Source organism: Drosophila willistoni, unplaced genomic scaffold (assembly GCF_018902025.1).
Source record: "Drosophila willistoni isolate 14030-0811.24 unplaced genomic scaffold, UCI_dwil_1.1 Seg169, whole genome shotgun sequence".
In the NCBI taxonomy this organism is placed as follows: Eukaryota; Metazoa; Arthropoda; class Insecta; order Diptera; family Drosophilidae; genus Drosophila; species Drosophila willistoni.
Window position 1 is genome coordinate 1,203,710 of NW_025814128.1, and position 27,222 is coordinate 1,230,931.

General features: G+C 35.7%; 1 protein-coding gene across 4 annotated transcripts in view; it reads left to right on the forward strand.

Moving 5' to 3' along the window:
* Positions 1-27,222, forward strand: part of LOC111519631 (cyclin-dependent kinase 5 activator 1) — a 59,689-nt gene that overhangs the window by 20,809 nt on the left and 11,658 nt on the right. For 2 of the 4 annotated variants that reach the window (XM_023181288.2, XM_047012525.1), the window contains exon 4: positions 20,969-21,174. The exons of 1 other annotated variant lie outside the window; for it this stretch is intronic. In XM_023181288.2, the coding sequence (XP_023037056.1) occupies positions 20,969-21,174 (206 nt within the window). Of the gene's footprint in view, positions 1-20,020; positions 20,257-20,968; positions 21,175-27,222 lie in introns of those variants that run through there. One more of the 4 variants, XM_047012527.1, reaches the window with a different exon arrangement.

Genomic DNA, 27,222 nt, shown 5'->3' on the forward strand with positions numbered 1-27,222 from the left:
AAAATTCTCAACTTTAAAACTGAATACTGGGCGATTTCAACAATCGATCAACAATGGATTTTTTGGTTTTATCTGAAAAGTATATGAATTGTATATCTTGGACTCAGCCGGATCGGACCACTATATCATATAGCTACCATACCGCCAAAGTCTCGAGCAGTGACTTTTCTCAATAACTTCGTTATTTTCTGAGCTATTGTCGTGAAACTTAATATTAGAGATTGCGCCTATAAGCAACTGTGCCAAATTTGATAAAGATCGGGTAACTATATCATATAGCTCCCATAGCAACGATCGGTGGAAAACAGTGACTTTAATCAATATCTTAGTTATTTCCCATGCTAAGATTGTAAGACGCTCTTTCGCAATCTTTAGCCTTTTTAAAAAATTTAAAAATTTTCCCTTTTTGATGGTCATAGGTAACGAAAGTTACCAAAAAAGTTGCATAGGTATACAAACTTTGACGCGGTCGAAGTTAGCCCCGGCCCTCTGGTTTTATTAATTATTTTTGTTGTTCTCTCTTCTTGGTGCTTGTGATCAACTTCTCTCCCGCGTAATTACTTTTGTAACACCGCCTCTCAAAGCTGGGCATAAGCTTATAGTTAACAGTTATAAAACTGTTCTTGCACTCATTCTTGTGCTGTGTACTCTAGCTGTCTCTTTGTTTTATTTGTATTTATTGATTTTTTATCGATAATTACCTTAGTGCTGTGTTTTTAAATTTTCTACATTTTTATATATTTTTGCCTTTTGTTTTTTTTTTGGCTTTTCAATGGCTTGTTGTCTATCTACTTGCAAGCATTCCGATCGTTTTGATGATCAGTATGGAGCAATATCTTGTTGGCTCTGCATTAAAAATGTGCTGGCCTGAACGGCCGCGACTATGACAAATTTTCTGGTTTGTCTTGTCTAAGCCTGAACTTGGATGAATGCGCTGGACTTGCCAATCTTGCGCCAGCCAGCAGCTTGATTTTATCTTCGCCTAATAATGTCTAGTCTTTGCATTCATTATTAAAATGTGAGAGGACTTCTTACCAAGCTCTCGAACCAATTCTGTGATAGACAAACCTTTTCGGCTGACATATTAGCTTTCTCTGAAACTTGGCTTAACTTCTCTGTTTTGGATAATGAAATTCTTTCTAATAACTTTATTTCTTATAGGCTTGATCGTGTTGGTCATCGTGGCGGTGGAGTACTCATTGCTGTTAACTCGAATCTATGTACAAGTGTTGTGCCGATTGATCTGCCCTTAGGTGTTGAGTTTATTTGCGTTGAAGTTACATGTTTCAATTTTAGCTCACATATTTCTTGTTCATATATTCCTCCAGCTTCTGATATTAAAGATCGTGATTTCTTTATAGTTTTAGGTGATTTTAACTTGCCTAATATTTCTTGGCTGGTTGATGACAATCTATCTTTCTTAATTCCTTCATCTCAACATGTTTTTCTTGATAGCCTATTTGAATATTCGCTTTATCAGTTGAATTCTTTACTTAACTTTTCTAAAAGAATCCTCGATCTTGTTTTTGTCTCGGATTCCACTGTTAGTTGTGTATCTCAAACACAGCCCCTTGTGAAACCTGAAGATCCTTATCACTCTACCATTAAAGTTATTATTTCTTACAATTCCGTTACTCATTCATTTAAAAACATCTCAGTTTCTCGTCGTAGATGTTTTCGTAAAACGAATTTCAATCATCTTAACAACCTTATTTTCTCTTTTGATTGGTCATTTCTATTTGAGTGCTGTGATATAGATTGTGCAGTGAATTTTTTCTACTCTGCTCTTAATTCTCTAATTGATAAATGCGTTCCTTATGTGAATGTCTCTACCGTCTCCAGTGCGCAGGTCTGGCTCACACGTAGGCTGTCTAATCTCCGTAACATTAAATCGATATATTTTAAAAGATTTAAAAAAACTGGTTCGCGACTTCACTGTGCAAATTATTGTGTAGCGAGGTCTCAATTTTGTCTCTTAAATACTCAATGCTACAACAATTATATCGTGCGCTGTAAGGTTGAATATTATAAGAACCCCAAAAGATTTTACAACTTTGTTAATTCTAAACAACGCTCTAATTTACTACCTTCCACCTGCAGACTTAATGACCAGACTGCTTTTAATGATTCAGATATTGCATATCTGTTTGCTTAATTCTTTCAGTCGACTTATTTTACTACTGCTTCGGGTCTCACATCCAATCCTTTCGCAATCCCACATTTAAATTGTATGTTTTTTCCTAGTATTACTGAAGACTCTATTGTTTTTAGCCTATCATCTATGAAGTCTTCCTTCGTATCTGGGCCTGAAAATATACCTAGTTGCATACTTAAATTGTGTTCAATTTAATCTAAGCCTTTATCTCGGTTATTCTTTATATTGAGTGAGACTTTTACTTTCCTGATGTTCGGAAGGAGTCTTTTATTATTCCGCTTTTTAAAATGGGCAACAAATCTGATATGTCTTACTTCCGTGGCATTGCCAAACTTTCCGCAAAACCTAAGCTGTTTGAAAAACTTATTACGTCTTCCCTTCAACAGCTATCCAGATGCACTATTTCTCCTTGTCAGCATGGCTTCATGAAAGGTCGTTCGTTGCTTACCAACCTTTTAGAATTGACTACCCTCTTTTACACCACGGCTTCCGTAAGAAGTGTCAAATTGATGTTATTTATACCGATTTTCGATATGGTTGATCATTCAATTATTCTTACAAAACTTAACATTATGGTCTTTTCCTCGAAACTGTTGGCTTGGTTAAAATCGTATCTTATTGGCAGAACCTAAAAAGTGGCTTTTCGTTCCTCAATATCTAAAACTGTTCGAGTTACCTCAGGTGTCCTCCCAAGGCAGTCATCTGGGCCCACTGTTATTTACCCAGTTTATTAATGATTTGCCCTTGGCCTTGGCTCATTCACGTGTGCTCATGTTTGCGGATGACGTCAAGATTTGTTATTCTTATAATGATTCTTCTTTCCAACAGTACTTGCAATCAGATCTCGATGCGTTCTGTGATTGGTGCCACGTTAATAGATTACTCCTTAATGCCTCTAAGTGTTCTTTGATGACTTTCAGTCGTTTGTCTCCGTTCCTAGCTCATTACTCTATTAAGTGTGTTATGTTAGATTGTGTACCATCGTTCAATGTTTGACCCAAAACTTTCATTTAATGTTCATATTTCTTCAATTGTCAATAGAGCATGCAGCCTTCTTGGCTGATGATCCCTATGTAACAAAGGTTTTACACACTTCGTTAGTTCGACCTACTCTAGAATATTGCTCGCCAGTGTGGAACCCTCAATATGATGTTCACCAGCGTAGTATTGAATCGGTTCAGAAGCGATTCCTCAAGTTCGCGTTACGCGGTCTTAATTGGGACCCGAGTCTTCGCCAACCTTCCTTTTCTGACCTTCTTCTTATTAATCTTCCCTCACTTTACAACCGTAGGCTTGTATTTGGCATTCTCTTTCTCCATAAACTAGTCAACGGTAAAGTATTTCTTATAATTTACTAGATACGCTATATTTCTGTGTTCCCTCGCGTCGGACCAGAAACTTTTTTCCTATTCACCTAGTTGATGTCTGACTAACTACTCTCTTCACGAACCTTTTCGTGTTTTTGCCACTCTTTTAACAACCTTTCTCGCCTTATCTCTCCTCATCTTTCTGCCACTTCTCATCGCGCTATACCTTTCAATCATCTACAACGAAATTGCTGAATTTGTTTTGGACTTTATTTGCTTGCAATTTATCTCTGACCACATTGGCTGTGAATCAGGGCATAACTGGCACCTTGGTTGTGTATAAATCTAAGCTACCTTCTTCAATTAATTTGTTATCAGCATCTTAGCTTAAGCTTTTTCGTCGATTGCTGGTTAGTTGACGTGAATAAATATATAAATAAATAAATAAAGTGTATGAATTTTACTCGGAAGGTAGCTTGAACACTTCCTCAGAGAAACAAAAACGGATAATACACTTCGTTACGATATATAGAGAAGGAAGGAGATTACTCAAGCTGAATTCTCTCGGAAGCTGGGACTGAAAGTTGACTGCCCAAATACGAATGATGGAAATACTTCAAGGAGAATTTTTGAAAATGATAAAATGACATCATTAATAACAGATGTTAGTCAAGAGATCATTAATAGGTTGGCTGTTGCAAGGAAATGGTATATGGTGAAAAATTTTTCGAATATACTTGAAAACCTGCTTACGTTTTGACTGAATTGTATCCGCAAAAAATACTTACCCCAACGGTCTATAGGATTTTGGCTCACGGAAAGGATTTAATAGAATATCAGTGTTTACCAATTGAAGAGCAATACGAAGAAGAACAGGAATGTAAAAAAAATGAAGTAAGTAAGTCATCTCGCCGACTAAGGTATACCATACACCAGTAAAGCAATTATTTCAACTTTATTAAACAAATGCATTTTCACATGCTTTTTACAAGCATATCTTAGTATCTCGCTCACTCAATCATACGAGAACCCTAGCGCCCCCACCAGCCAACGGACAACTCCGGCCTTATGGAAAAACGTTTATATGCATAACTCGACTGTTTTTTGTCCGATTTTGATCAAATTTGGTATTTTGCTAGATATTAGTATTAAATTAAGGTGTGCCAAATTTGATTGCATAAGGTAAAAAAATACGGGAGATAATCAAGTTTTTCAAATTACGGGGGCGGAAAAGGGCGTGGCAAAATTTTTATACGTACAAAATGTGTGCATTTACTAAGCGAATATATACATACCAAATATGGTGTCTCTAGCTGGAATAGTTTTTGAGATAAACGCTTTTTTTAAATTGCGGGGGCGGAAAGGGGCGTGGCAAAAATTTGAAATAAACTTGATCACTCTACATACTACACGAGTCTACATACCAAATTTGGTGGCTCTAGCTCTTACAGTCTCCGAGATCTAGGTGTTCATACGGACAGACGGACAGACGGACGGACGGACAGACGGACAGACGGACAGACGGACGGACAGACGGACGGACGGACAGACGGACGGACAGACGGACATGGCTAGATCGACTCGGTTGTTGATCCTGATCAAGAATATATATACCTTGTGGGGTCGGAGATGCTTCCTTCTGCCTGTTACATACATTTTGGCGACTTTAATATACCATTTCACCCTATGGGTGTATGGTATAACAAGGACTGCAAAAAGTTAAGATACACTAATACATTACAAATTTCCCGTGTTAGACAAAATAAAGACCTTTTCAACATGCTGGCAGCCTCTTCAAACCCAGTTATTGCATCGCTGAGATACGTGCGGACTTGGAAAATAGCAATTATTGTCCCGAAATGGACTTTTCTAGGATCGAACCATTTGTTCTTCCCGAAGACAAATTTCATTCTACATTAAATTTAAAAATTAATCTGTCCTTTCTTTCACCATTACTTGGTTCAAATGAGTTACCTCTAACTAGGTGCATTCGTAAGACTGACTTTGCCAGCCTTAATGAAAACATTACTACTACCGATTGGTCTTATCTGTTCAATTGTAGAGAAATGAACTCAGCTGTTAGTTTTTTTTATGATACTCTGAATTCAATCTTTGATATTTGTGTGCCTTTTGGTAGGCTGGAGCGGTTTGACAAAACCTCCCTGGTTCTCTCGTGAGTTATCCAATTTGAAAAATGTGAAGACACGATATTATAAGAAGTTTCAAAAAACACGTCGTTCATCAGATTATGCTCTGTATACAGTCGCTCGTTCAAAATTCATGATGCTTAATACATAATGCTATACGAATTATCTTCAGAGTTGTAAGCATCAGTTTTCTTCTGACCCTAAACAATTTTATAATTTTGTTAATTCTAAACGTAAGACCTCTGTGCACCCATCTTTTTCGTCTTTTCAAAATAAAAAAGTGAGCACTGATCAGGCAATTGCCGATATGTTTGCGAGTTTTTTCAAAATAACTTATTCCTCAACGGAATATCGAGCAAATCCGTATCCTTATCATTTAAAAAAGGCTAATTGCATTTTCAATCCAGTGATTAATGAAAGTTCTATTCTTAGCGAACTTAATCTAGTTAAACATGTTTAGGCTCCGGGGCCAGATGGTCTTCCTGGATGTGTACTCAGGTTCTGTGCAAACGCATTATGTAAACCCATTTTAAAATTGTATCTATTGTCTGTCGAATCTTCCTCTTTTCCATCTATTTGGAAGGAGTCGTATATCATTCCTCTGCATATTTCGCCATCCCAACATGGGTTTGTGAAACGTAGATATACAACCACTAACAATTTAGAATTTACATCTATAATTATCAAGGGGTTCAAAAAGGTAAACAAACTGATGTCATATACACTGACTTTAGCAAAGCCTTTGATTCTGTTAATCATACCCTATTACTTTCTAAGCTAAACGACATTCGGTTTCCACCCCTTTTCCTTTCTTGGGTTCGAGAATATTTAAAAAATAGAAAACAGAAGGTACTTTTTAAGTCTTCTTTTTCCAAATCCATTCCTGTGACTTCTGGTGTTCCTCAAGGTAGTCATCTTGGCCCTCTGCTTTTCACATTATTCATTAACGATCTTCCATCAGTCATTGTTCATTCGCGTGTGCTTATGTATTCTGACGATGTCAAGCTTTGTCTTACTTATAAACAGCCTTATTTTCTCTTTTGATTGGTCATTTCTATTTGAGTGCTGCGATATAGATTGTGCAGTGAAGTTTTTCTACTCTGCTCTTAATTCTCTATTTGTTAAATGTGTTCCTTTTGTGAATGTCTCTACCGTCTCCAGTGCGACAGTCTGGTTCACACGTAGGCTCTCTAATCTCCGTAACATTAAATCGAGATATTAAAATATTTAAAAAAAACTGGTTCGCGACTTCACTATGCAAATTACTGTATAGCCAAATCTCAATCTTTTAAACAGTCAATGCTACAATAATTATATCGTTCGCTGTAAGGTTGAATTTTATAAGAACCCCAAAAGATTTTACAACTTTGTTAATTCCAAAAAAAGCGCTAATGTACTACCTTCCACCTTCAGACTTAATGACCAGACTGCTATTAATGATTCAGATTCTTAATGATTTAGATTCTTTCAGTCGACTTATTCTACTACTGTTTCGATTCCCACACCCTATCTCTTTTCAATCCCACATTTAAATTGAATTTTTTTTCCTAGTATTACTGACTGTATTATCACTAGCTTGTCATCTATGACGCCTTCCTTCGTTCCCGGTCCTGATAATATACCTAGTTGCATCCTGAAAATGTGGTCGATTTCCCTATCTAAGCCTTTATCTTGGTTATTCTTTATATCGAGTGAGACTTGTAGCTTTCCTGATATTTGGAAGGAGTCTTTTATTATTCCGCGTTTTAAAAAGGGTAGCAAATCGGACTTCTAACTTCCGTGGCGTTGCCAAACTTTCCGCAATACCTAAGCTGTTTGAGAAAATTATTACGTCTTCCCTTCAACACCTATCCAGATCCACTATTTCTCCTTGTCAGCATGGCTTCATGAAGAATTGACTACCCTTGTACACCATGGCTTCCGTAAAAAGTGTCAAACTGATGTTATTTATACTGACTTTAGTAAGGCTTTCGATACGGTTGATCATTCTATGCTTCTCGCGAAACTTAACATCATGTGTTTTTCTTCGAAACTATTGGCTTGGTTAAAGTCGTGTCTTATTGGCAGAACCCAAAAGGTGTTTTTTCATTCCTCAATATCTAAAACTGTTTGAGTTACGTCAGGTGTACCCCAAGGCAGTCATCTAAGTCATCGAATGATCCTTCTTTCCAAAAGTATTTGCAATCAGATCTCAATGCGTTCTGTGATTGGTGCCACGTTAATAAATTACACCTTAATGCCTCTAAGTGTTCTTTTATGACTTTTAGTCGTTTGTCTCCGTTCCTAGCTCATTACTCTATTAAGTCTGTTCTGTTAGATTGTGTTCCATCATTCAAAGACATAGGCGTTATTTTTGACCCAAAAATTTTATATTTCTTCAATTGTCAATAGAGCATGCAGCCTTCTTGGCTTCATTAAACGTTCGGCCAAAAAATTTGATGATTCCTATGTAAAAGGTTTTATACACTTCGTTAGTTCGCCCTACTCTAGAAAATTGCTCTCCAGTGTGGAAGCCGCAATATGACGTTCACCAGCGTAGTATTGAATCGGTACAGAAGCAATTCCTTAAGTTTGCGTTACGCGGTCTTAATTAGGACCCGAGTCTTCGCCTACCTTCGTATTCTGACAGACTTCTTATTAATTTTCCTTCACTTTACAACCGTAGGCTCGTTTTTGGCATTCTCTTTCTCCATAAACTAGTCAACGGCGAAGTCTACTAATTTACTAGATACGCTTTATTTTTGTGTTTCCTCACGTCGGACCAGAAACTTTTTTCCTATTCACCTTAGTAGACGTCTGACTAACTACTCTCTTCACGAACCTTTTCGTGTTCTTTGCCAATCTTTTAACAACCTCTCTCACCTTATTTCTCCTCATCTTTCTGTTACTTCTTTTCGCGCTATAATTTTTAATCATCTACAGCGAAACCACTGAAAATATTCTGGACTTGGATTGGCTGCAACTCATCCCTGACCACATTGGCTGTGAATCGGGGCATAGCTGGCACCTTATGCAGATAAGTCATCTCTACCGGGTCGGGGATGTTTAGTTGTGTATAAAGTTAAGCTATCTTCTTCAATTAATCACTATCTGTCACTAGCTTAAGCGTTTTCGTCGACTGCTGTGTTAGTTGTCGTAAATAAATAAAGATACAGATTCATTTAGTCGGCTACAAGCTGATCTTAAAAACTTTCAATTTTGGTGCCAGTTTAATCTACTAAATCTTAACACTACCAAATGTAAGGTAATGACTTTTTTTGTAACTCTCCTCAGCTGGTCACTTATTTTCTAAACAATAGTCCTTTAGATCGTCTAAATAATATGAATGATTTGGGCGTACTTATGGACCATAAGTTAAATTTTAACATGAGTGTTCTGGGTTTCATTAAAAGATTAGAGTATGGATCTTGCATTTGGTCACCTCAATATGAGTCGCGCAAGATTAGACTTGAATCCTTTCAAAAGCAGTTCTTGCTATTTGCTCTTCGTGGCTTAAGCTGGGATCGCAATATCAATTTGGCTTCGTATTCTAGTAGACTTCTCTTGATTAACCTTCCGTCCCTAACTAACCGTGGAATTATGTTTGGTGTCATTTTTATGCACAAGCTCCTAATTGGTGATATCGACTCGCCTGAGTTATTAGCTCAGGTGAATCTGTCGGTACCATGTAGACGGAGTAGACATCCTTTGATACCTTTATCCCTTAGTCGTTGTTCTTCTAACTATGCTATGCATGAACCTTTTAGGGTCATCTGCTCTGATTACAACCTTCTATTCCCTGTAATCGGCTCAGAGTTTTCTATTAATATGCTTAAAACATCTATCCTATCCCATTTAGTTAATAGATAGCTATAGCATTATTTGTTTGTCTGTTTTTTCTATTGTGTATTTGTCCACGCGATTCGTGCCGTGCGTTATACGGCTGCAACCCTTGGTCGGTCGGGTGGGAGGTGGGCAGTTATCTGCTTGGGCTCGTGCGTAACAGGCTTTGTCCTGGTGTCGTAGGGGAAACTTGAACGTACTGCGCATAGTATCGTCAACGTCCGCTATAAATATTTGAACAAATATGTTCCTTTTCTAAGCTGCTAAACCAATCTAAAGTACACTGACATAAAATACTGGATTGAACAAAATAGAAATTTCTAATGAAAAATTGCTTGGCTAATAAAAAAGATCAATGGTAGTAGTCTATTATAGATTAAATCAGAGAGATTGACCGTAGAGACCATTGACCTCTCTGATCTTTAGGTCACAAAACAAAATTTTAGTTTTACATGCGATGATATTATAAACAAACATAGACAAACATAGAAATAAATAAATCTCAAAACAGAACAATATCCCAAGAAACAGTATCCAAACATTATAAGACCATATCCGCAAATTTACACATTATTAGAGCAGTGTAACTAGAATACATTGATAAATTAACAGCAGGGCATAAAACTGCCGTGCACACTTTTTATCACGACTACAGACGGAGAGCAATACCTACCTGCATTTTCGGATAGATATATATTTCATGAATACTGTGTAAAAATTTCAAGAAAATTTCAAGAATACTGTGTAAAACTACGAAAGGTATCGGCGGAGCGGTGTCAAGCGCGCTGGGCCTCAGCGAAAATTTTCAAACCCGTTTTTCTTAAAACTGCGTTTTTGGAGCTCATGGAAGTCCTACAGGTCGCAAAAATTAGGCAATCGATATAAAATTTATTACACATGTTCTTTAGGATGCTGGCAATGCTGGTACTAGAACTGTTGTTAAAAATTGATAATTTAAAAAGTTAATTAGTAACGAAAAATAGGCGAAAATTTTTTTTTTAAATCGGGCAAATGCCCGGTGGGCCCTCTAGGTAGGCGGCCCCTTTTGATGAAATTTCATGTAGTAGAGTAGCAGTTTTTAGTCACTAGGGCCCTTCGTACAAGGTTCCCACTAAGAATCATTTTTGTGCCATAATAAATCGATGTGCGCTGGAGCCCCTGTCGTTCTCAGGCTCTGTAAGACACTCGATTTTCAGGCATTGTTTTCCAAAGCGAAGAATTATTATGTAGCACAGGACTTAATTTATTTTTACTAGGTTTTAATACACAAGGTTCCTAGTAAAATACGCCGCACAAAAAGAAAAGGTTACCCGGTGAGAAAAACCGTGATGAACCAATCGATGAACCTCAATAAAAATTTATGGTAGAAGTTCACAATGTCATTATTGATAAAACCATTTGTGCAATCAAATCACGGTTTACGGAACATGGAAAACTAGCAGCAGATTTCTCGTGCCTCGACCCGAAAAATTTTCCTCATATCGTAGCTGTTTCTTGCATTGAAAGATCATTTTCCAAGTTAAAATATGTCAAAAACAGATTGAGAAGCTGTTTGACGCAAAAGCATTTAGAAACTTTCTTGCTTATGGCAGTTGAAAAAAAAAACTTGAATCAAATTTAAGATGAACGAATTCTTAACGCCCTATCCTTACGGAGCAATTTATATATTAAAATATTAAAACTAAAACTGTATTAAAACTGTCAATGTTCAATCTTAGTCCTAGTAACAGGTTTACCTTGTTGTTAGAACCTGCTGCAGACATACTTATCAATAACAAAAGAAAGTGCATATAAATTTGAACATATAAATACTTCAAACACAATTAATGTGGGAAATGGCATTGAGAGAGTAGAATCTAAAGTGATAGAAAAGAAGAAACAACGAGGCGAAAACGAATAAGAGTTAGCATCAAACGACGACAATTTGGCGGCAAAGAAACGACGAACAAATTTTCAACGAACGACCGAAAAGTGGTATAACACGACGTTAACAGTAGTGACGTGAAGTGGTATAACACGACGATAACAGTAGTGACGTGGCAAAGGGCGTATATACATATATACCTTGTAATATCTGTGTGTGTGTGTGCTACAAAAAAAAAAAAAAACTATGAGCAAACTTGAAGTCTTTGGGAATGTGCAAGAGGCACTAAAAACTGAGAAAAAATCGAATATTACATTGTTTCACAAGTTTATATACGAAGAAGAAGGCGATCATGCAAATCGCCAAAAACTAAGAAGGTTTGAAGGGTTTAATTTTAATTGCCACAACGATTTATATACAAGTAAAGTGTCTTATGTATGTGGAGAAAAATTTAACAAATAACGATTTAGTGATTATTTGCAACGTTTTGGGTTTATCGCATGATAAGTCAAATCTAACTTCCCATTTATTTCGCAACTTGCAAGTTGGAAATTTGCTAGCTAACCTTGACACAGATAATGATTACGAAGATGACGAAATGTTGTCAGTAGTGAGCGACGAAACGAATTTTAGAACAGCTGGACTTGCTAAATGACTTGCTAAAATGTTTATTATGAGTGAACGCGGAATTAAAAATTGGTCGACATTGAAAGAAACACTTTTAAATGAGCTTAAAATAAAAATAAATAGCACTGAGTTACATAAGCTATTGTCAGAACAAAAAATAAAGAATGGTGAAAGTGTTCAAGAATATTTGTTGAAAATGAAAGACATGGCATCACGGGGTAATATAGAGAACAGTGCTCTTATGTAGTATGTGATTGACGGAATTAACGACTTGAGTATGCACAAGGCAATATTGTACAGTGCTAATAACCTAAAAGAGTTTAAAGAGAAATTAAAATGTAATAAAACCAGAGGGCCGGGGCTAACTTCGACCGCGTCAAAGTTTGTATACCCTTGCATCTTTTTTGATAACTGTTTTCTTACCTATAGCCATTAAAGTGGAAAAACGTTTTAGCTAAAAAGGCTAATGTTTGCGAAAGAACGGCCTACAATCTTAGCATAGGAAAAAACTCAGATATTGATCATAGTCACTGCTTTCCACCGATCGATTCTATGGGAGCTATATGATATAGTGACCCGATCTTTATCAAATTCGAACAGTCATTAACAGATATATTAAACCCAAATGTTTAATTTGAAAGCAATCGCGTCAAAAGTAACGAAGTTATCGACAAAAGTCACTGTTTTCGAAAGATCCTTCGTAAGATAGTTGAAGTCGTCTTGTTGTGGTGATCAAGAATATATATACATTATATGGTCGGAGATGCTTCCTTCTATGCGTTGCACACTTCTGACCAAAATTAATATACCCTTTTTGCAAGGGTATAAAAATGCGGAAAAAGTCGATTAATCAAAAAAATAAGTTTAAGAACGTTTAAATCAAAAAAGAAAGTTTAATAAAATACGAAAACAAGGAAACTGATATAAAATGCTATAACTGTGGACAAAAGGGGCATATATCTGAGAATTGTGACAATAAGAGTAAAGGAAGAGAGTGATTTGGTTGCAATAATTTTGGCCACATAGCAAAAGATTGTCCAAATAAAAAGGCTGATAATAACACATACGTTCGTAATACTACTGTTTCGTAAGCGAAACATTTTAAAATCGTTTGAGAAAACTTAAGCTCGCTAAAGTTAATAAAGTTCTATTCGATTTCGGAAATAAAAAGAGAGTGTTACCTATCGGTTCATTTACGGGAAGGCTTTTCGAAAGCCAAGAACAGTTTGATTTGGTTTTTCTAGTAGTATCAACTGAATTCTTAGATGATGAAGTAATTTTGGAAGAAGACTTTTGTAAGCTGTCTGAAATAAAAATTTATCGTAATGGCTTAGAAATCGGAAAATATAATGATGAGACGGAAATAAGTTCGGTAATGAGAATTAAGGTCTAAAACGGTGAAATTGACATTGACTCAAATGCATCGAAAAGTGCACAGTGCGAAGTAAACGAACTTATCAAAAACTATAAACCGGAAAAACTAAGATTGACAGCTTTTGAAATGCGTATTGCATTAAAAGACGATATTTATTTATCGAAATTTATTCGAGACCACGCAGGTTCGCTTTCGCTGAACGGTGCATAATCGATGACCAAGTCAACCAGTGGCTGAAAGATGAAATAAAAGAACAATTCAGCAGTCCGGTCGTATTAGTGAAAAAACGCGATGGCACTCCCCGGCTGTGCATTGACTACAGAAGAATAAACAAGGTAATAGTAAAAGACCGTTTTCCATTACCACTGATTGAAGATCTATTGGTTCTGATTGATTGATAATTGATTGGTTCGGCTGCGAGAAGCAACAGTTTTCAGTACAATCGATTTAAAGAAGGGATTTTTCCATTTGCACACAGTAGACGGTACCAATTTTACAAAGTTCCTTTTAAATTGAGGAACTCCCTTGGGGTATGCCATATGTTAATTCAATTTTTCGTGATTTGAATCGTGCTGGTCACGTCGTCGACATTATAATTCGTGGTAAATGTGAAGAAGAAGCCGTCTCCAATCTGAGAAATGTTTTGAAGCGTTGTGGAGAATGTGGTGATGACTACATCAATTTAAAGGAATGTTGCTTTTTGAAGAGAGAAATAGAATTTTTGGGGCATACTTTAAAGAATCAGAAGATATGTATCTCAAACGCAAAGACCAAAGCTGTAAAAATATTTCCTACGCCGATAAATCAAAAGGAGCTCCAAAGATTTCTTGACCTGGTTGGTTATTTTCGAAAGTTTATTGCAGATTTTTCGATTATAGCCAAGCCTCTTACCGATTTATTAAAGAACGATGCAAAATTTATATTCATCGAGAGTCACTTAAAAACTTTTAATGTGCTTAAAGAATTGATAACGCAGAAACCTGTTTTGCAAATATTTAACTTCAAGTATGAAACAGAATTACACACAGACGCGTCGATTGATGACTTTCGAGCAATTTTATTACAAAAGTTACCTGACGATAAAGAGCTACACCTTGTATACTACATGAGCAAAAAAACGACTGAAGCGGAAAGAAAATTGACTAGCTACGAATTAGAGATTTTGCGGTAGTTGAAGCATTCCGTAAGTTCCAAGTTTACCTTCTAGGTATGCGATTGTAATGCGTTTGCAAAGACAATGGATAAAAAGTATGTGTGCACTAGAGTTGGATGGATTCGTAAAATTTTTGAGATCCAAGAATTTGAAAGCTGGCAACGACAACAGAGATGAGCTACGAGATCTATCAAAGCAGCAGATCATTCGTATGCAAGATGAAAATAAGAAGACCTAACACTTACGTCGCAGACCTAGCTGTTAAAAGAACCCAACTTAGAGGAGGTTGGAAGCTGAAGCCCAAATACTTAGGTATGTACCGCATTACCATGGTAAAGGCCAGTGATACATACGACGTGGTCAAAGATACATTGTTCAACGAGGGTCTTAGGCGAACTACGACTTGCGTTACCTATATGAAGCCGTGGGTTCCCTGTGACATAGACGACCAGGATGCATTCGAGGCCAATGCGTACTAGGATGGTAGAGTTGTGGGATTGGGTGTGGCATCTCTGCTGAGCGGGGCAAATTGAGCGGAAGACGAGGCAGTCGAGCTTAAGAGCGAGTACGGTTGCATTAAAGAGGAAACACCAAAAGACGAAAGACAAAAAGACGAAACGACGAAAAGAAGAAAAGACAACTAATTGCTAACTTAACTTAATTAAAATATCCAAATAAATAGTTTTAGATTAAAATAAAATAAAATATATACATATAAATATAAATAAATTCCTACATAAATAAATAAAGTAACGATCATTAAATCAACGCTACATTTTTGCGGGCTCGCCCGGAATATTGTTTAAGGAAATAAACATGAATATAACACTGCGTGAGTAAAAAAACAAATCAGGTTCTAAGAAGTGAGCAAAGCAAAAACTTTTTGTATCGGCATCATTGTGTAAGAGCAAGCGAGATAGGCTGTGCTAGATATGCTGCATGAAATTGTTTTGATGCCCAAATACTTTTACGACGCAGACACTACATGCACGAGCATGTTTGATAACGAACGGCGATCAGTGAATCCTTATAGAACTCTCTAGAAATATTTGGACAGAGCGAGTCAAGACGTATAACGTTGGCAGAGGCAGAGGCAAAGCTGGACGTAGCGCGAGTAGTCCCGACATTGATTCGTGGGTACAAGAGATAGAAGAGTGTGCTATTACAGTTCAATGGGGCAAGTTGCTAACATCTATATACACCAAACAGTTGTTAGCTGCTTCAGGTAAATCATTTTTTCTAAGTCAACATGGTATACACAATTGGGAGATATTAAAAACAGCATTGTGCAAAGAATTTTGTTCGAAATATCAGCAGCTGAGATTCACAGAATATTATCGCAACGATCTCAGAAAAGAGAGGAGACTTTACATGAATGTTTGTATGCTTTAATGGAAATTGCCAAACCAGTGAATTTGGACGATGAGAGCTTGATAGAATAATTTGTAAAGGGCATTCCAGACTCACAAGTAAATAAAGTTCCAATAAAAAACTATAAGAAAGTTCGTAGTTCACACAAGACGTTAAACAAGTTTGAGGGTCAATCAGGAGAAAAGATTAATCAGGGTAAAATAATTGATACATTTAAGAATCGGATGCGGTAATACATCACATATCAGACGAAAGTGTCCAAATCGTTCGATCAGAAGTGTTTTAAATGTGGTAAAGTAGGACATCGAATGGCCCAGTGCAAATCAGAAGGTCCAATTAAATACTCGAGAAATACAGACTTGGTAGAAAATGAAAGTTGAGTTATACAGGCGTCAAGCGAATTTACTCCATCAGGGTTAGAACTTAAAGACATCGTATATTCTAACGTTATGTTTAAGGAACTCGTAGATACTGGCGGTGGTTTATGTGTTGTGCAAAGAAATATTTATATTATGGTTGGATCGAAACCGTTATTAGGCGGAGCTAGACACTTAACAGGATTTGACTTTCGGTACTTTTATAATACCAGTGAAAGTGGACGGTTTAGTTATGAACAAAGAATTCCACGTAGAGCCAGATCAGGACATAAGATCTGATGCTATATTGGGTCGAACGATATTGAACACTGTCAATATAAATGTAACAGCAAATGGATCTAAGTTTGCTATTCGCAACGATATAGAAGTTTGTTACACCCATAGTATGCCAAAGAGAGAACAAAATGAGTCAGATATTGGAAAGTAGAGATTGAAAATATCTTCATCACAAATATAAGAGTCAAGACATAAATCTTTCGCATTTGAACCAAAACGAAATGCAAACGCACCAGTAAGCATGAAAATTAAAATGACCGACGAAATACCTGTGTATCAGCACCCGAAACGTTTAGCCTTTTGTGACCAGGAAATCGTTGATAAACAATTTCAAGAATGGAAACAATAATTAAAATCAATACTTCTGAGTACGCGTCTCCAGTTGTCGTAGTCTCGAAAAAGAATGATCAGAAGCGTTTATGCTGTGACTACAGAAAATTAAACGAAAAGATTCTTCATGATAATTTTCCTATGGCTTATATGGACAGCGTTTTAGAAATGTTGCAAGGTGCCAATATGTTTTCAACGGATTTTTTCAAATACCGGTAGTCGAAAGCTCTCAGAAATACACTTTTTTTGTTACTCAGAGTGGACAATTTGAATTCCTGTATGTTCCTTTCGGTATTTCTAATTCAGCTGCTGTATTTACAAGATTCATAATGGTTGTGTTACGAGACTTGATTAAAGCATGCTGTTTTGAATATTCCCATCCCAGGTAACAATGAAGTAAGTAAGTCGTCTCGCTTTGAGGCAAACGGTTTTATTTAATTTGCGGGGCGGTAGGGAGAGCATAGGCGTAGATGAAGCGATACGGTGTTTAGAAGTTCAAGCAACAAATTTTGGGAACCTAGTACGATTGATATCTGATAGGAGCGCGGCTTTTAAGTCGCACATATTCAAAAAATATTGCGAGGATCACGACATCGTTCATATATTGATTACCACCGGAGTACCGCGAGGAAATGGGCAGGTTGAAAGGATTCGCAAGATGGTTATTCCAATGATAGCTAAAATGAGTTTAGATAATCCAGCTTTATGGTATAAATACGTAGGGAAAGTTCCGCAAATCATGAACGATACGGCACCAAGAAGATCGCTCCCTTTAAGATCCTAACCGGTATTGACATGCGTAGATCAGAGAAGGTAAACCTTCTAAACTTCTAATTGAAGAACTAGCAGAACATAGAAAAAAAATACGAATGGAGGCAGTTGAAAATATAAAACAAATTCTGGAAGAGAAGAGCAACAACAAATATTAATTAATAAATAAATATACTAACGATCATTAAATCAACGCTACATTGCTATGTCAGAAATCGGTAAAAGTTTACTTCCAAAAGTCTTATAGAACTCGAACACAATAAATTCATAATTCCACACAATTTGTATGTAGTAAATGAAAACTTGCCCATCCCATTCAATTAAATCTCGGGACTAGATTTTTTCAAAACGTTCAGCAAACCAAATGATTCGCTAATATTAAGACCAAATAATTTAACTTTGGCAATCAACATTACAATATTACACACCTGGGACAATAATGCGACAATACTCCGGCAAATAAATATTCCAAACGAAAATAAATATATATATATATATTGTCTCCTGAAAAAGCCGACGAAGGAATCTTTATTGGAAACTCGATCTCAAGTCGGAATCGAACATTTGTCTGAATTTCAAATACGACCACAAGAGTAAAAGTTTTAAATCTAAAAGAAATCTAATACGAATTATTACAAATAACTATTGTCCGATAAAATCTTATTACCAAAAATATATTATATTCTCGTTGAACTATGTATAGCTTAATATTTTTCAGGCGGATTTAATGTCCGGTTTCCGCTAAATAGAATTAAAAGAAGAAGAATCGCGAAGCATTACTTGATTATCTACTGGCAATAACTCTTATCAATTCACCAGACAAATTTCTTTTAAAGAATGATGACAATAGCTTTCTTGGGATTAAACCCGTCATAACGTCAACCCGTCACAACGTCAAATTCTATATGCACGAGATCACTCTATTACTTTAGAGTAAAATCCACCATAGACCAATACAATTAGGGATGGCAAAATTAATCATATGATACACAATAATCGATTATTTTGTTTCAACTTGCGATTAAATATAATCGATTAATGATATTCGATTGATGGATTCAATAATCGATTATTCGATCAAAAATCGATTGGGTGAGTGAATTTTTGCACGAAGTGATCTTAACAGATCTGTAAAACAACCACTAGAAATAAGCTCAAAAAAATTTACTGGCTCAATTTGATCGTCGGTTTTTGTTGACTGCAGCAACTTTGCTGAACCACCTCTTCAAGAGAATCCATTTTGAAGATGGTCTTGACTTTGCTTCAGTAATGAAAAATATACGGAAAGAAATGGCAACTGTAGCCCATGCAAATGAAAGCCAAGACAGTGTTTGTGATGGCTCAGTTGGTGGTGAAGTGAAATTTGACTTATGGGCCTACCACAAATCGTTGGCACATAAACGCCGTCGAAGACGAGCTGAGCTTTTTTCTAAACGCTCCTGAAACCCAACGTCATTGACGCCTAGGTAGAAATGCTTTCGGTATACCCAAAATTGAATACAGTTGCACAACGCTACTGTTTTTTGCTATGTACATCTGTACCAGCTGAGCGCCTGTTCTCAAAAGCGGGAAACACTGCAACCGAAAAAAGAAACAGATTAACTACGGAACATCTATCTGAACTTCTGTTCTTAAACCCCGGCGTACTTACTAGCAAAAATGTTTTAAATATAAATCGAACTTAGCCGGCTCGAGGTCAATCTTGCAAAAGAAGATTATTTCAAAGGCAACACACAAAAAGGTGAGCAGGTTGTCTATATAGCTATTTCAAGAACTACCAAGTTCTATCATCAGCAGACTTTGCTAAAGAACTTTAGAATTGCAATAGCCATACCATGTCTTCAACGCTAAAACTAGTTGGGAATTACATTGCCAACTAAATGAAGCGAAAAAAGTTGGCGAAGCCTACAATTTCAATAGGTCGTAATCTCTAACCAGATGTTTTAAATATATATAAAAGGAAAATTTTACTCTTTTATTTCCTCGCTGAGCAACGAGGATTCGGATTCGAATCCCAGGCTAGTGTATGGATGTAGTTTTCGTCCAAGCCGAAGGCCTTAGTTGCCAGTGCTTGTAAAATATAGTTAGGTTGATAGTTTTCAACTATGTATATCCTACTTTAACAATAACAATAAAAATACTGTTTTCTTTACTACTTTTCTATAAAATATATAAGAAATTGAAAAAGTCATAAAAAGGAATACTATAAAAATAATCGTTAAATTAATCGATTACTTTCATTTTTTGCGATTAATCGCGATTAGTAGTCGCAAGGAAAAAAATAATCATATGATACAATAATCGATTAATTAATTTTTTTGCCATCACTAACTACAATACTTAACTACAATGAGACTTGACTTGGAAGAATATGAGTTCACAGTAGAATATCTGAAAGGATGCAATCACTTTAAATTGTGATTTGACGAAGTACTTAGGTGTCATACCAGATACAAATAAAGCGCAACAACAATCGCAAAAACTATATTTAAATTATTTATTCTGAGGTCCAATGATGACGTTTATTACGGACATAGAATATATTAATTTAAAAATAGACAACAAAACGCCTTTCGCACACGACCGTAATACTTTAGGTTCCGTTGAACGAAGTCAAAGACCAAGTTTTTTTTTTACTTTAGTTCTGATTTTCTCGGCTTCTAAACAATGTAGAAATGTATGTATGTACATATAGAAATAGGTGACCACGTTTTCTTAAAAAACGAAACTGGTCATATGCTTAATTTAGCCTATTCATAAAGATAGACTAACAATAACTATAAATATCAGCACCTCTTAGCCGGTGAGCCTAAATTAGTGGATCACCTTCTGGACTAGTGCCAATTTTTGGAATGATTTAGTTGTTCTACATTTTCATCTTTATCAATATCACATCCAATCGGTGTATAGGTTTGGTTAGTTTTGGCATTAATCAACAGTATGTAGGGTCTCCTTTTGGACGATTAAATCCAAGGATTTAATCGTCGATTTTCACTTACGTATTTTCCTTTTTATTCAGCTTACAAATTACAGTTACCGAGGTTTTCTCCATTTGATTAACTGAAGAAATTTTTTTTTTTGTAATAGGTATCCTCCAATGGTAGATAGGTATACCTTGCTTGGTAGATGTGCATGCTTTGTTATGGCTACCAGTAGTTGTTGAGTGGTACAGTCATTAATAACTTAGAAAATAAAAAGTTATTGAGAAAAGGCTAGTCGTGACTTTGCCTTTTGTATGGGAGCTATACAATAAAGACGGACAGACGGATGAACATTTGATATTTGTATTTTTGAGTTCTGCAACCTGCAATAGAACGTTGTACTGCTTCTATGGTTCATCAAAGATTTTGTAAAGCATATGGCCATACATTAAAACATCAATTTTATTTTCAGGATGTTGCATTTATTAATCCTGCAAACGTTGTATTTGTGTATATGCTAGTTCGAGAACTGGTCGATGGAGAAGAAACTAAGGAATCTGATCTTCAAGCTTCAGTACTTACATGTCTATATCTTTCATACTCATATATGGGTAATGAAATTAGTTATCCTCTAAAACCATTTCTTGTTGAGGACTCAAAGGAAAAGTTTTGGGACAGGTAAGCTTGTATTGATGTATATTTTTAATCGATAAAATTATCAATTGTAGATTTTTCTGGGGCTGAATTAAATATAAATTATGAATTCATCTGTAATAATAAGTCCAAATGACCAATTTTTAAATCATATTTAAAATGACTAATTTAAAAATTGTTTGTTTTTTACTGCTTCTTTTTTTAGGAGTAGATTTGTACGATTAAAAAAAGTGTAGACTGTTATATTTTTATATCCTTGCAAAAAAGGAACTTTTTTCCAGCAATGGTCCTTCTCAGCTTCTACATAGTGTAGGGGCTATATGTCACGGATTTAGACAGATCGGAGCACTACATCAAATAGCATCCATACAAAGGCTTAAGTTACCAGCGATGATTTTCTTAATATGTAGCTTCAATATTTTTAAAACATTTTTCATTGTGTAAGTCATAAAAGGATGCGTCTCTGACCATATATATTTTGTTCTCTGTTCTTAATTCTCTAGATTTTTTAAAATAATTAAAAAAAACTGGTTCGCGACCTGGCTATGCAAATTATTGTGTAGTGAAATCTCAATTTTGTCTCTTAAATACTCAATGCTACAATATTTATATCGTGCGCTGTAAGCTTGAATTCTATAAGAACCCCAAAAGATTTTACAATTTTGTTAATTCTAAACGACGCACAGTGGGGCCTTTTGGCATTTTACATTGCAAAAATCATAGCTTCTAAACCAATGAACCGATTTTAAAAAAAGCACATGATAAAGAACACCTTAAGCTTCAAAATGAATGTTTGTCAAAAGTGCTGCGTGTTCGTGGTGCTGTAATATTCAAGGTCAAAGTCAGAAAATATTTCCAAGCATGTTTTTCCCCTCTACTGCATGACCAAAGGTGAAAGCTGGTCAAACAGTTTCTTTTGTCATTATAGCATAGAAATACATTGCATTTCTCACAAAAAGTGTATGAGCGGAAACAACAATTGTTTTGGCAGAGTTGCCATTGCTTTTTCCATGTGGGGAAATGCCCAATATTGTCCACCCGAACAGAATTGAAGGGAATTTTCTAGTGTTTTCTTCTGCTGGTAGAAGGAGTACTTTCCCTGCTTCTAGCCGGGGATGAAGTTGGAGTCATCGCATGACGTCCGCGCTTCTTTATTTTTCCTGCCTTGACCAGGTGCTCAGCTATTAAAAGCTTGAAGTCGAAGAGTCCCATGTATTGATATGACTTATGACGCCATAAAATCCATGAATTAACCACGCACATATCAATCAAATGAAAAAAAATTTTTTTATACCACTTTCTTGAACGCAATTGAATTTTATAAAGTCCTAGTAAAGAATCCAGTAAGTCAACGCCACCCATATGGTAATTGTACACATCAACTGCCTTAGGAGAGTCGATGTCTATATACTTTTTGTCTTTCTTACTGAATCGGTTTTTCGATGAAACAGGATTGCTTCCCACGTAAGTAGAAAGAATGTTGAGTACCTTATTGTCAAACCAAGAGACAATACCAAACTGAACTCCATCGATATTAGTAACTTTTTCGACCATGCTTCCACGTCCTTGCCTTTTCAATTCTTTTTCAGTTGGCACCTTTGAATTAGGTACTCGATTAATCCTTACCGTACCCAAAGCCAATATGCCATTTTCCATAAGGTAGACTTGAAGTTTGGGACTAGTGAACCAATTGTCGAAAAATAGTTTGTAGTTTTTTCCTTTTGGTATGGTTGCCGATAATCTTGATACAACATTTCCGCTTACTCCCAAATTAGGGGCCCCGTCCAGATATGTATCACTTTGGGCTCCCGCAAATATATCAAAATCATAGCCAAAGCCTGATACTCCACTCAAAACAAAATTTTTGAAGCCCCATTTGTGAGGCTTTGCTGGATTATACTGTTTTAAGTGGTGACGGCACTTCGTAGGAATAATTTGCTCATCTACTAATAAATGTTCTTCCTTACGTACGAGCAGTAATTGATTACGGATTTTGTCTAGCACCGGTCGAATCTTGAATAGCTTGTCATACCCGGCTTCAACTGCCAACTTCATATCGTCATTATTGTTGAAGTGAAGAAAACGTTTTATAGTTTTCCATCTGTTGCAACTCATGGTGCCATGTATCAATTCTTGACCAAGAGTCGTATTCCAATAGAGTCTTGAAGATGGTAATTGCACTAACGACATGTATATGACCATGCCGATAAATTGCTCTACTTCATTTCGAGTAATATTAGCTGGCCTATTTATATCAACTTGGAGTGCATATACATTAGACTGGTCAACCAAGAAATTCATCAGATCGTTGTTAAAAAAAAAAATTTTTTTAAATCTAGTTCACTGATACAAGTTGGAAGATTGATATTTCCTTCAAATAGAAAGTTCTCATCCGAATACGGTAACAAGTGACCAGTTTTCCATATTGGTGCTCTTGTCTTTTTTGGCATTGGCTTTGGCTTTGCTTTCGAAGTGCACGGCCTTTCACAATCGGAACTACTCTCATCGGTCTCCGAAATATAAACATCTTCATCTAGGAAATTTTTATTTTCAACAACTTCGTCTTCAGAATCGGCTGTGTTGTCGTCTTCACTTAAAAGCGGATTATCGATATCATCCACGTATTGCAAATTACCGTAAAATGATTGTGCATTCATTTCTGAAAAAAATTTCTAATGTACATAGAATATATGTATCATCCACGCGTTACTGCATGTAGAGTCATATATGGCTTCCGCAGTTTTTTGCGTAAATTAGTACTTGTGATGCTTACCTATACTCAAATTATTTATTTTTATAAAAGAAAACATTATATTCTTTAAAAATAAAAATACTTTTCAGCGACAAAAGTGTTTTTTAGTAGAGCAAATTAAGTTTTAAATTTAGCAAAATTCACTTTCCTTCATCTGCTTGAGACGCTTGCATAAAAATGATTGAAAATTGCGATAAGGCAACACAAAAAACCTATGAACATCGAATTCCAACAGAAAATAGTGCAAAGAAAATAACTGATAACAAATGGTAAACGTAAGTACCGTTTTACACAAAAAAAAAAATTATTGAAAGTTAGAAGCCATATATGGCTTTGTATGCGGTAGAGGGAGCGAAACCCGGTTTTTTCAATCACAAATGGAAAATTTCATTGTTTTGAATGACTATGTAACATTTTTTAATGTTTTAATTCGTTTTTTAAAAAAAATTACAAAAAGAAAAAAAGAAAAATTTAAAAAATTTTTTTTTAGGTTAATTTTGAAAATTTGATGTCTGATTTTCTTCAAAATAATTTTCAATATTTACAACAATATCTAATAAACTCAACATTTCGGGACTATTGCTATTTTCCAAATCTTTTCGTGACCGCACGTGTCTCAGTGATGCAATAAGTGGGTCCGAAGATGCTGCTAGCATGTTAAAAAGGTCTTCATTTTGTCTAACACGAGAAGTTTTTAATGTATTAGTGTATTTGAACCTTTTGTAGTGCTTGTTTTTAAGGTACGTTTTTTTTTGCGGATACAGTTCAGTCAAAAGTACTGACTACTTTTAAGTATATTTGGCAAATTTTTCACCATTTACAATTTCCTTGAAATTTATAACATTCAAGATAACAGCCGACCTTTTAATTATCTCTTGACTAACACCTGTTATTAAAGATGTCTTTTCATCATTTTCAAAAAATCTGCTTGAAGTATCTCCATCATTCGTGTTTCCGTATTCGTGCTTTGGGCAGTCAACTTCCAGACCTAGCTTCCGAGAGAGCTTGTATAATCTTCTTCCTACTCTGAATATCCACTAATGCACTAATAAATAAAATTATCTTGAATTATATAGACAAATACTATTTATTTAAGGATTTATAAGGATTTAAGGTGATTACACTTATGAAGTTAAAAATAAACTGTCGCAAACGAGAGGAATAATTATCACTTTATATTATATTTTTTGAATTAACTAGGTAGAATGCAAAATCGGTATTACCCTTTTTGTATTAATTAGGTAAAAAACTTAATATTTACATCCAATTTGGTAAACAGAAATAAAAACGACGAACCTACAACTAGGACCAATTTTTCATCAACTTAAATAACATTTACCTGCCTTGTCAGTTTTTCCAAAGCATGTAATTAGCAATCTAACATTGTACGTGTATGAACACGTAGTACTTACAAAACAGCATTACACAATGTTATCATTTAAATACAAAGAAGCTACAGGCAAATGCGCATGCGCTCTTCTTTTTTCTTATACCTTGCAGCGCATTTTTTAGGCGAGGCTACCTTAGTTTAATGGCTTCTGCATCGGTGTCGCAGGGCATATTGGGACCATATACATCTGATAGGTAAATATTTCACCTACCTAGTGTATGTAGTCCGGCTGTGATTCTAGTTGGTCCTTGTTAGTTGTATTCTACCAAAGTTCAAAAAACGACAATATTTAGTGTATTTTTTAAACGCTTCTAGTTCAATAACGATTTTAGTAATTAATAATTTTTATGAAACATGCTATTAAAAAAGAACATACTTTTCAGATAAAACCAAAATTCAAGATCGATTGTTGAAATCGCTCAATATGCAGCTTTAAAGTTCCGATTTTTTGTAAAAATTATAATTTTATTGTATTCCCTATCGATTGTATATATCATTTTGGCCAAACGCGATCATGCAAAAACTGATTTTTGCAACACTATTCGAGCAGAGGCCCAACTATGCGACGCTCTAATTTACTACCTTCCACCTTCAGACTTAATGACTAGACAGCTAATAATGATTCAGACATTGAAAATCTATTGGCTTAATTCTTTCAGTCGGCTTATTCTACTACTGCTTCGCATCCCACATTCTATCACTTCTCAATCCCACATTTAAAATGTATGTTTATACCCTTGCAAAAAGGGTATATTAATTTTGGTCAGAAGTGTGCAACGCATAGAAGGAATCATCTCCGACCATATAAAGTATATATATTGATCAACACGTCGAGACGAGTTCAAATAGCCATGTCCGTCCGTCTGGATCAACGCAAACTCCTCCTAGACCGTTAACGCTACACAGCTGTCAAACTGATGTTATATATACTGACTTTAGTAAGGCTTTCGATACGGTTGATCATTCTATGCTTCTTACGAAACTTAACATTATGGGCTTTTACGCGAAACTATTATCTTGGTTAAAATCGTATCTTATTGGCAGAACCCCAAAGATGTCTTTTCGTTCCTCGATATCTGAAACGGTTCGAGTTACGTCAGGTGTACCCCAAGGCAGTCATCTGGACCCACTGTTATTTACCTTGTTTATAAATGATTTGCCTTTGGCCTTGGTTCATTCACGCGTGCTCATGTTTGCAGATGGCGTCAAGATTTGTTATTCTTATAATGGTTCTTCTTGCCAACAGTACTTGCAAACAGATCTCGATGCATTCTGTTATTGGTGCAACGTTAATAAATTACACTTTAATGCCTCAAAGTGCTCTTTTATGACATTCAAACATTTGTCTCCGTTCAAGCTCATTACTCTATTAAGTCTGTTCTGTTAGATTGTGTACCATCACTCAAAGACTTATGCGTTATTTTTGACCCAAAACTTTCATTTAATTTTCATACATCTTCAATTGAATGTTCACCTGCGTATGACTGAATCGGTTCAAAAGCAATTCTTTAAGTTCGCGTTACGCGGTCTTAATTGGGACCCGAGTCTTCGCCGGAATGGCAAAACATAATTTGCTCAGTTCATATAGTTCAGTAGACTTTCTTTCTCTCCAGAAACATTAACACATTAACATTTGTTAAGTCAAAGTCATTATTTTCCTGCCCTTCTTCAAGAATCATTGAACTTACTGATGTTGTTGAGGAGTTCAGTTTTAGGTTATTTATTTTTATTTTCTCCCATAAAGCCTTTAAGCATTTTTTTCTGAGTCTAGGAGAGAATTTGTTGAAACCTCGGATCTAATAGACATGCATCAAATCCAACATTCGATATAAGTTTTTCCGTTCGAGTAGCTATGCTTTCAATAAGGGTCTTACCAATTTTAAGACTGATAAAATTTTGGCTATCTGATCGTGATAGTCAAATTTGATTA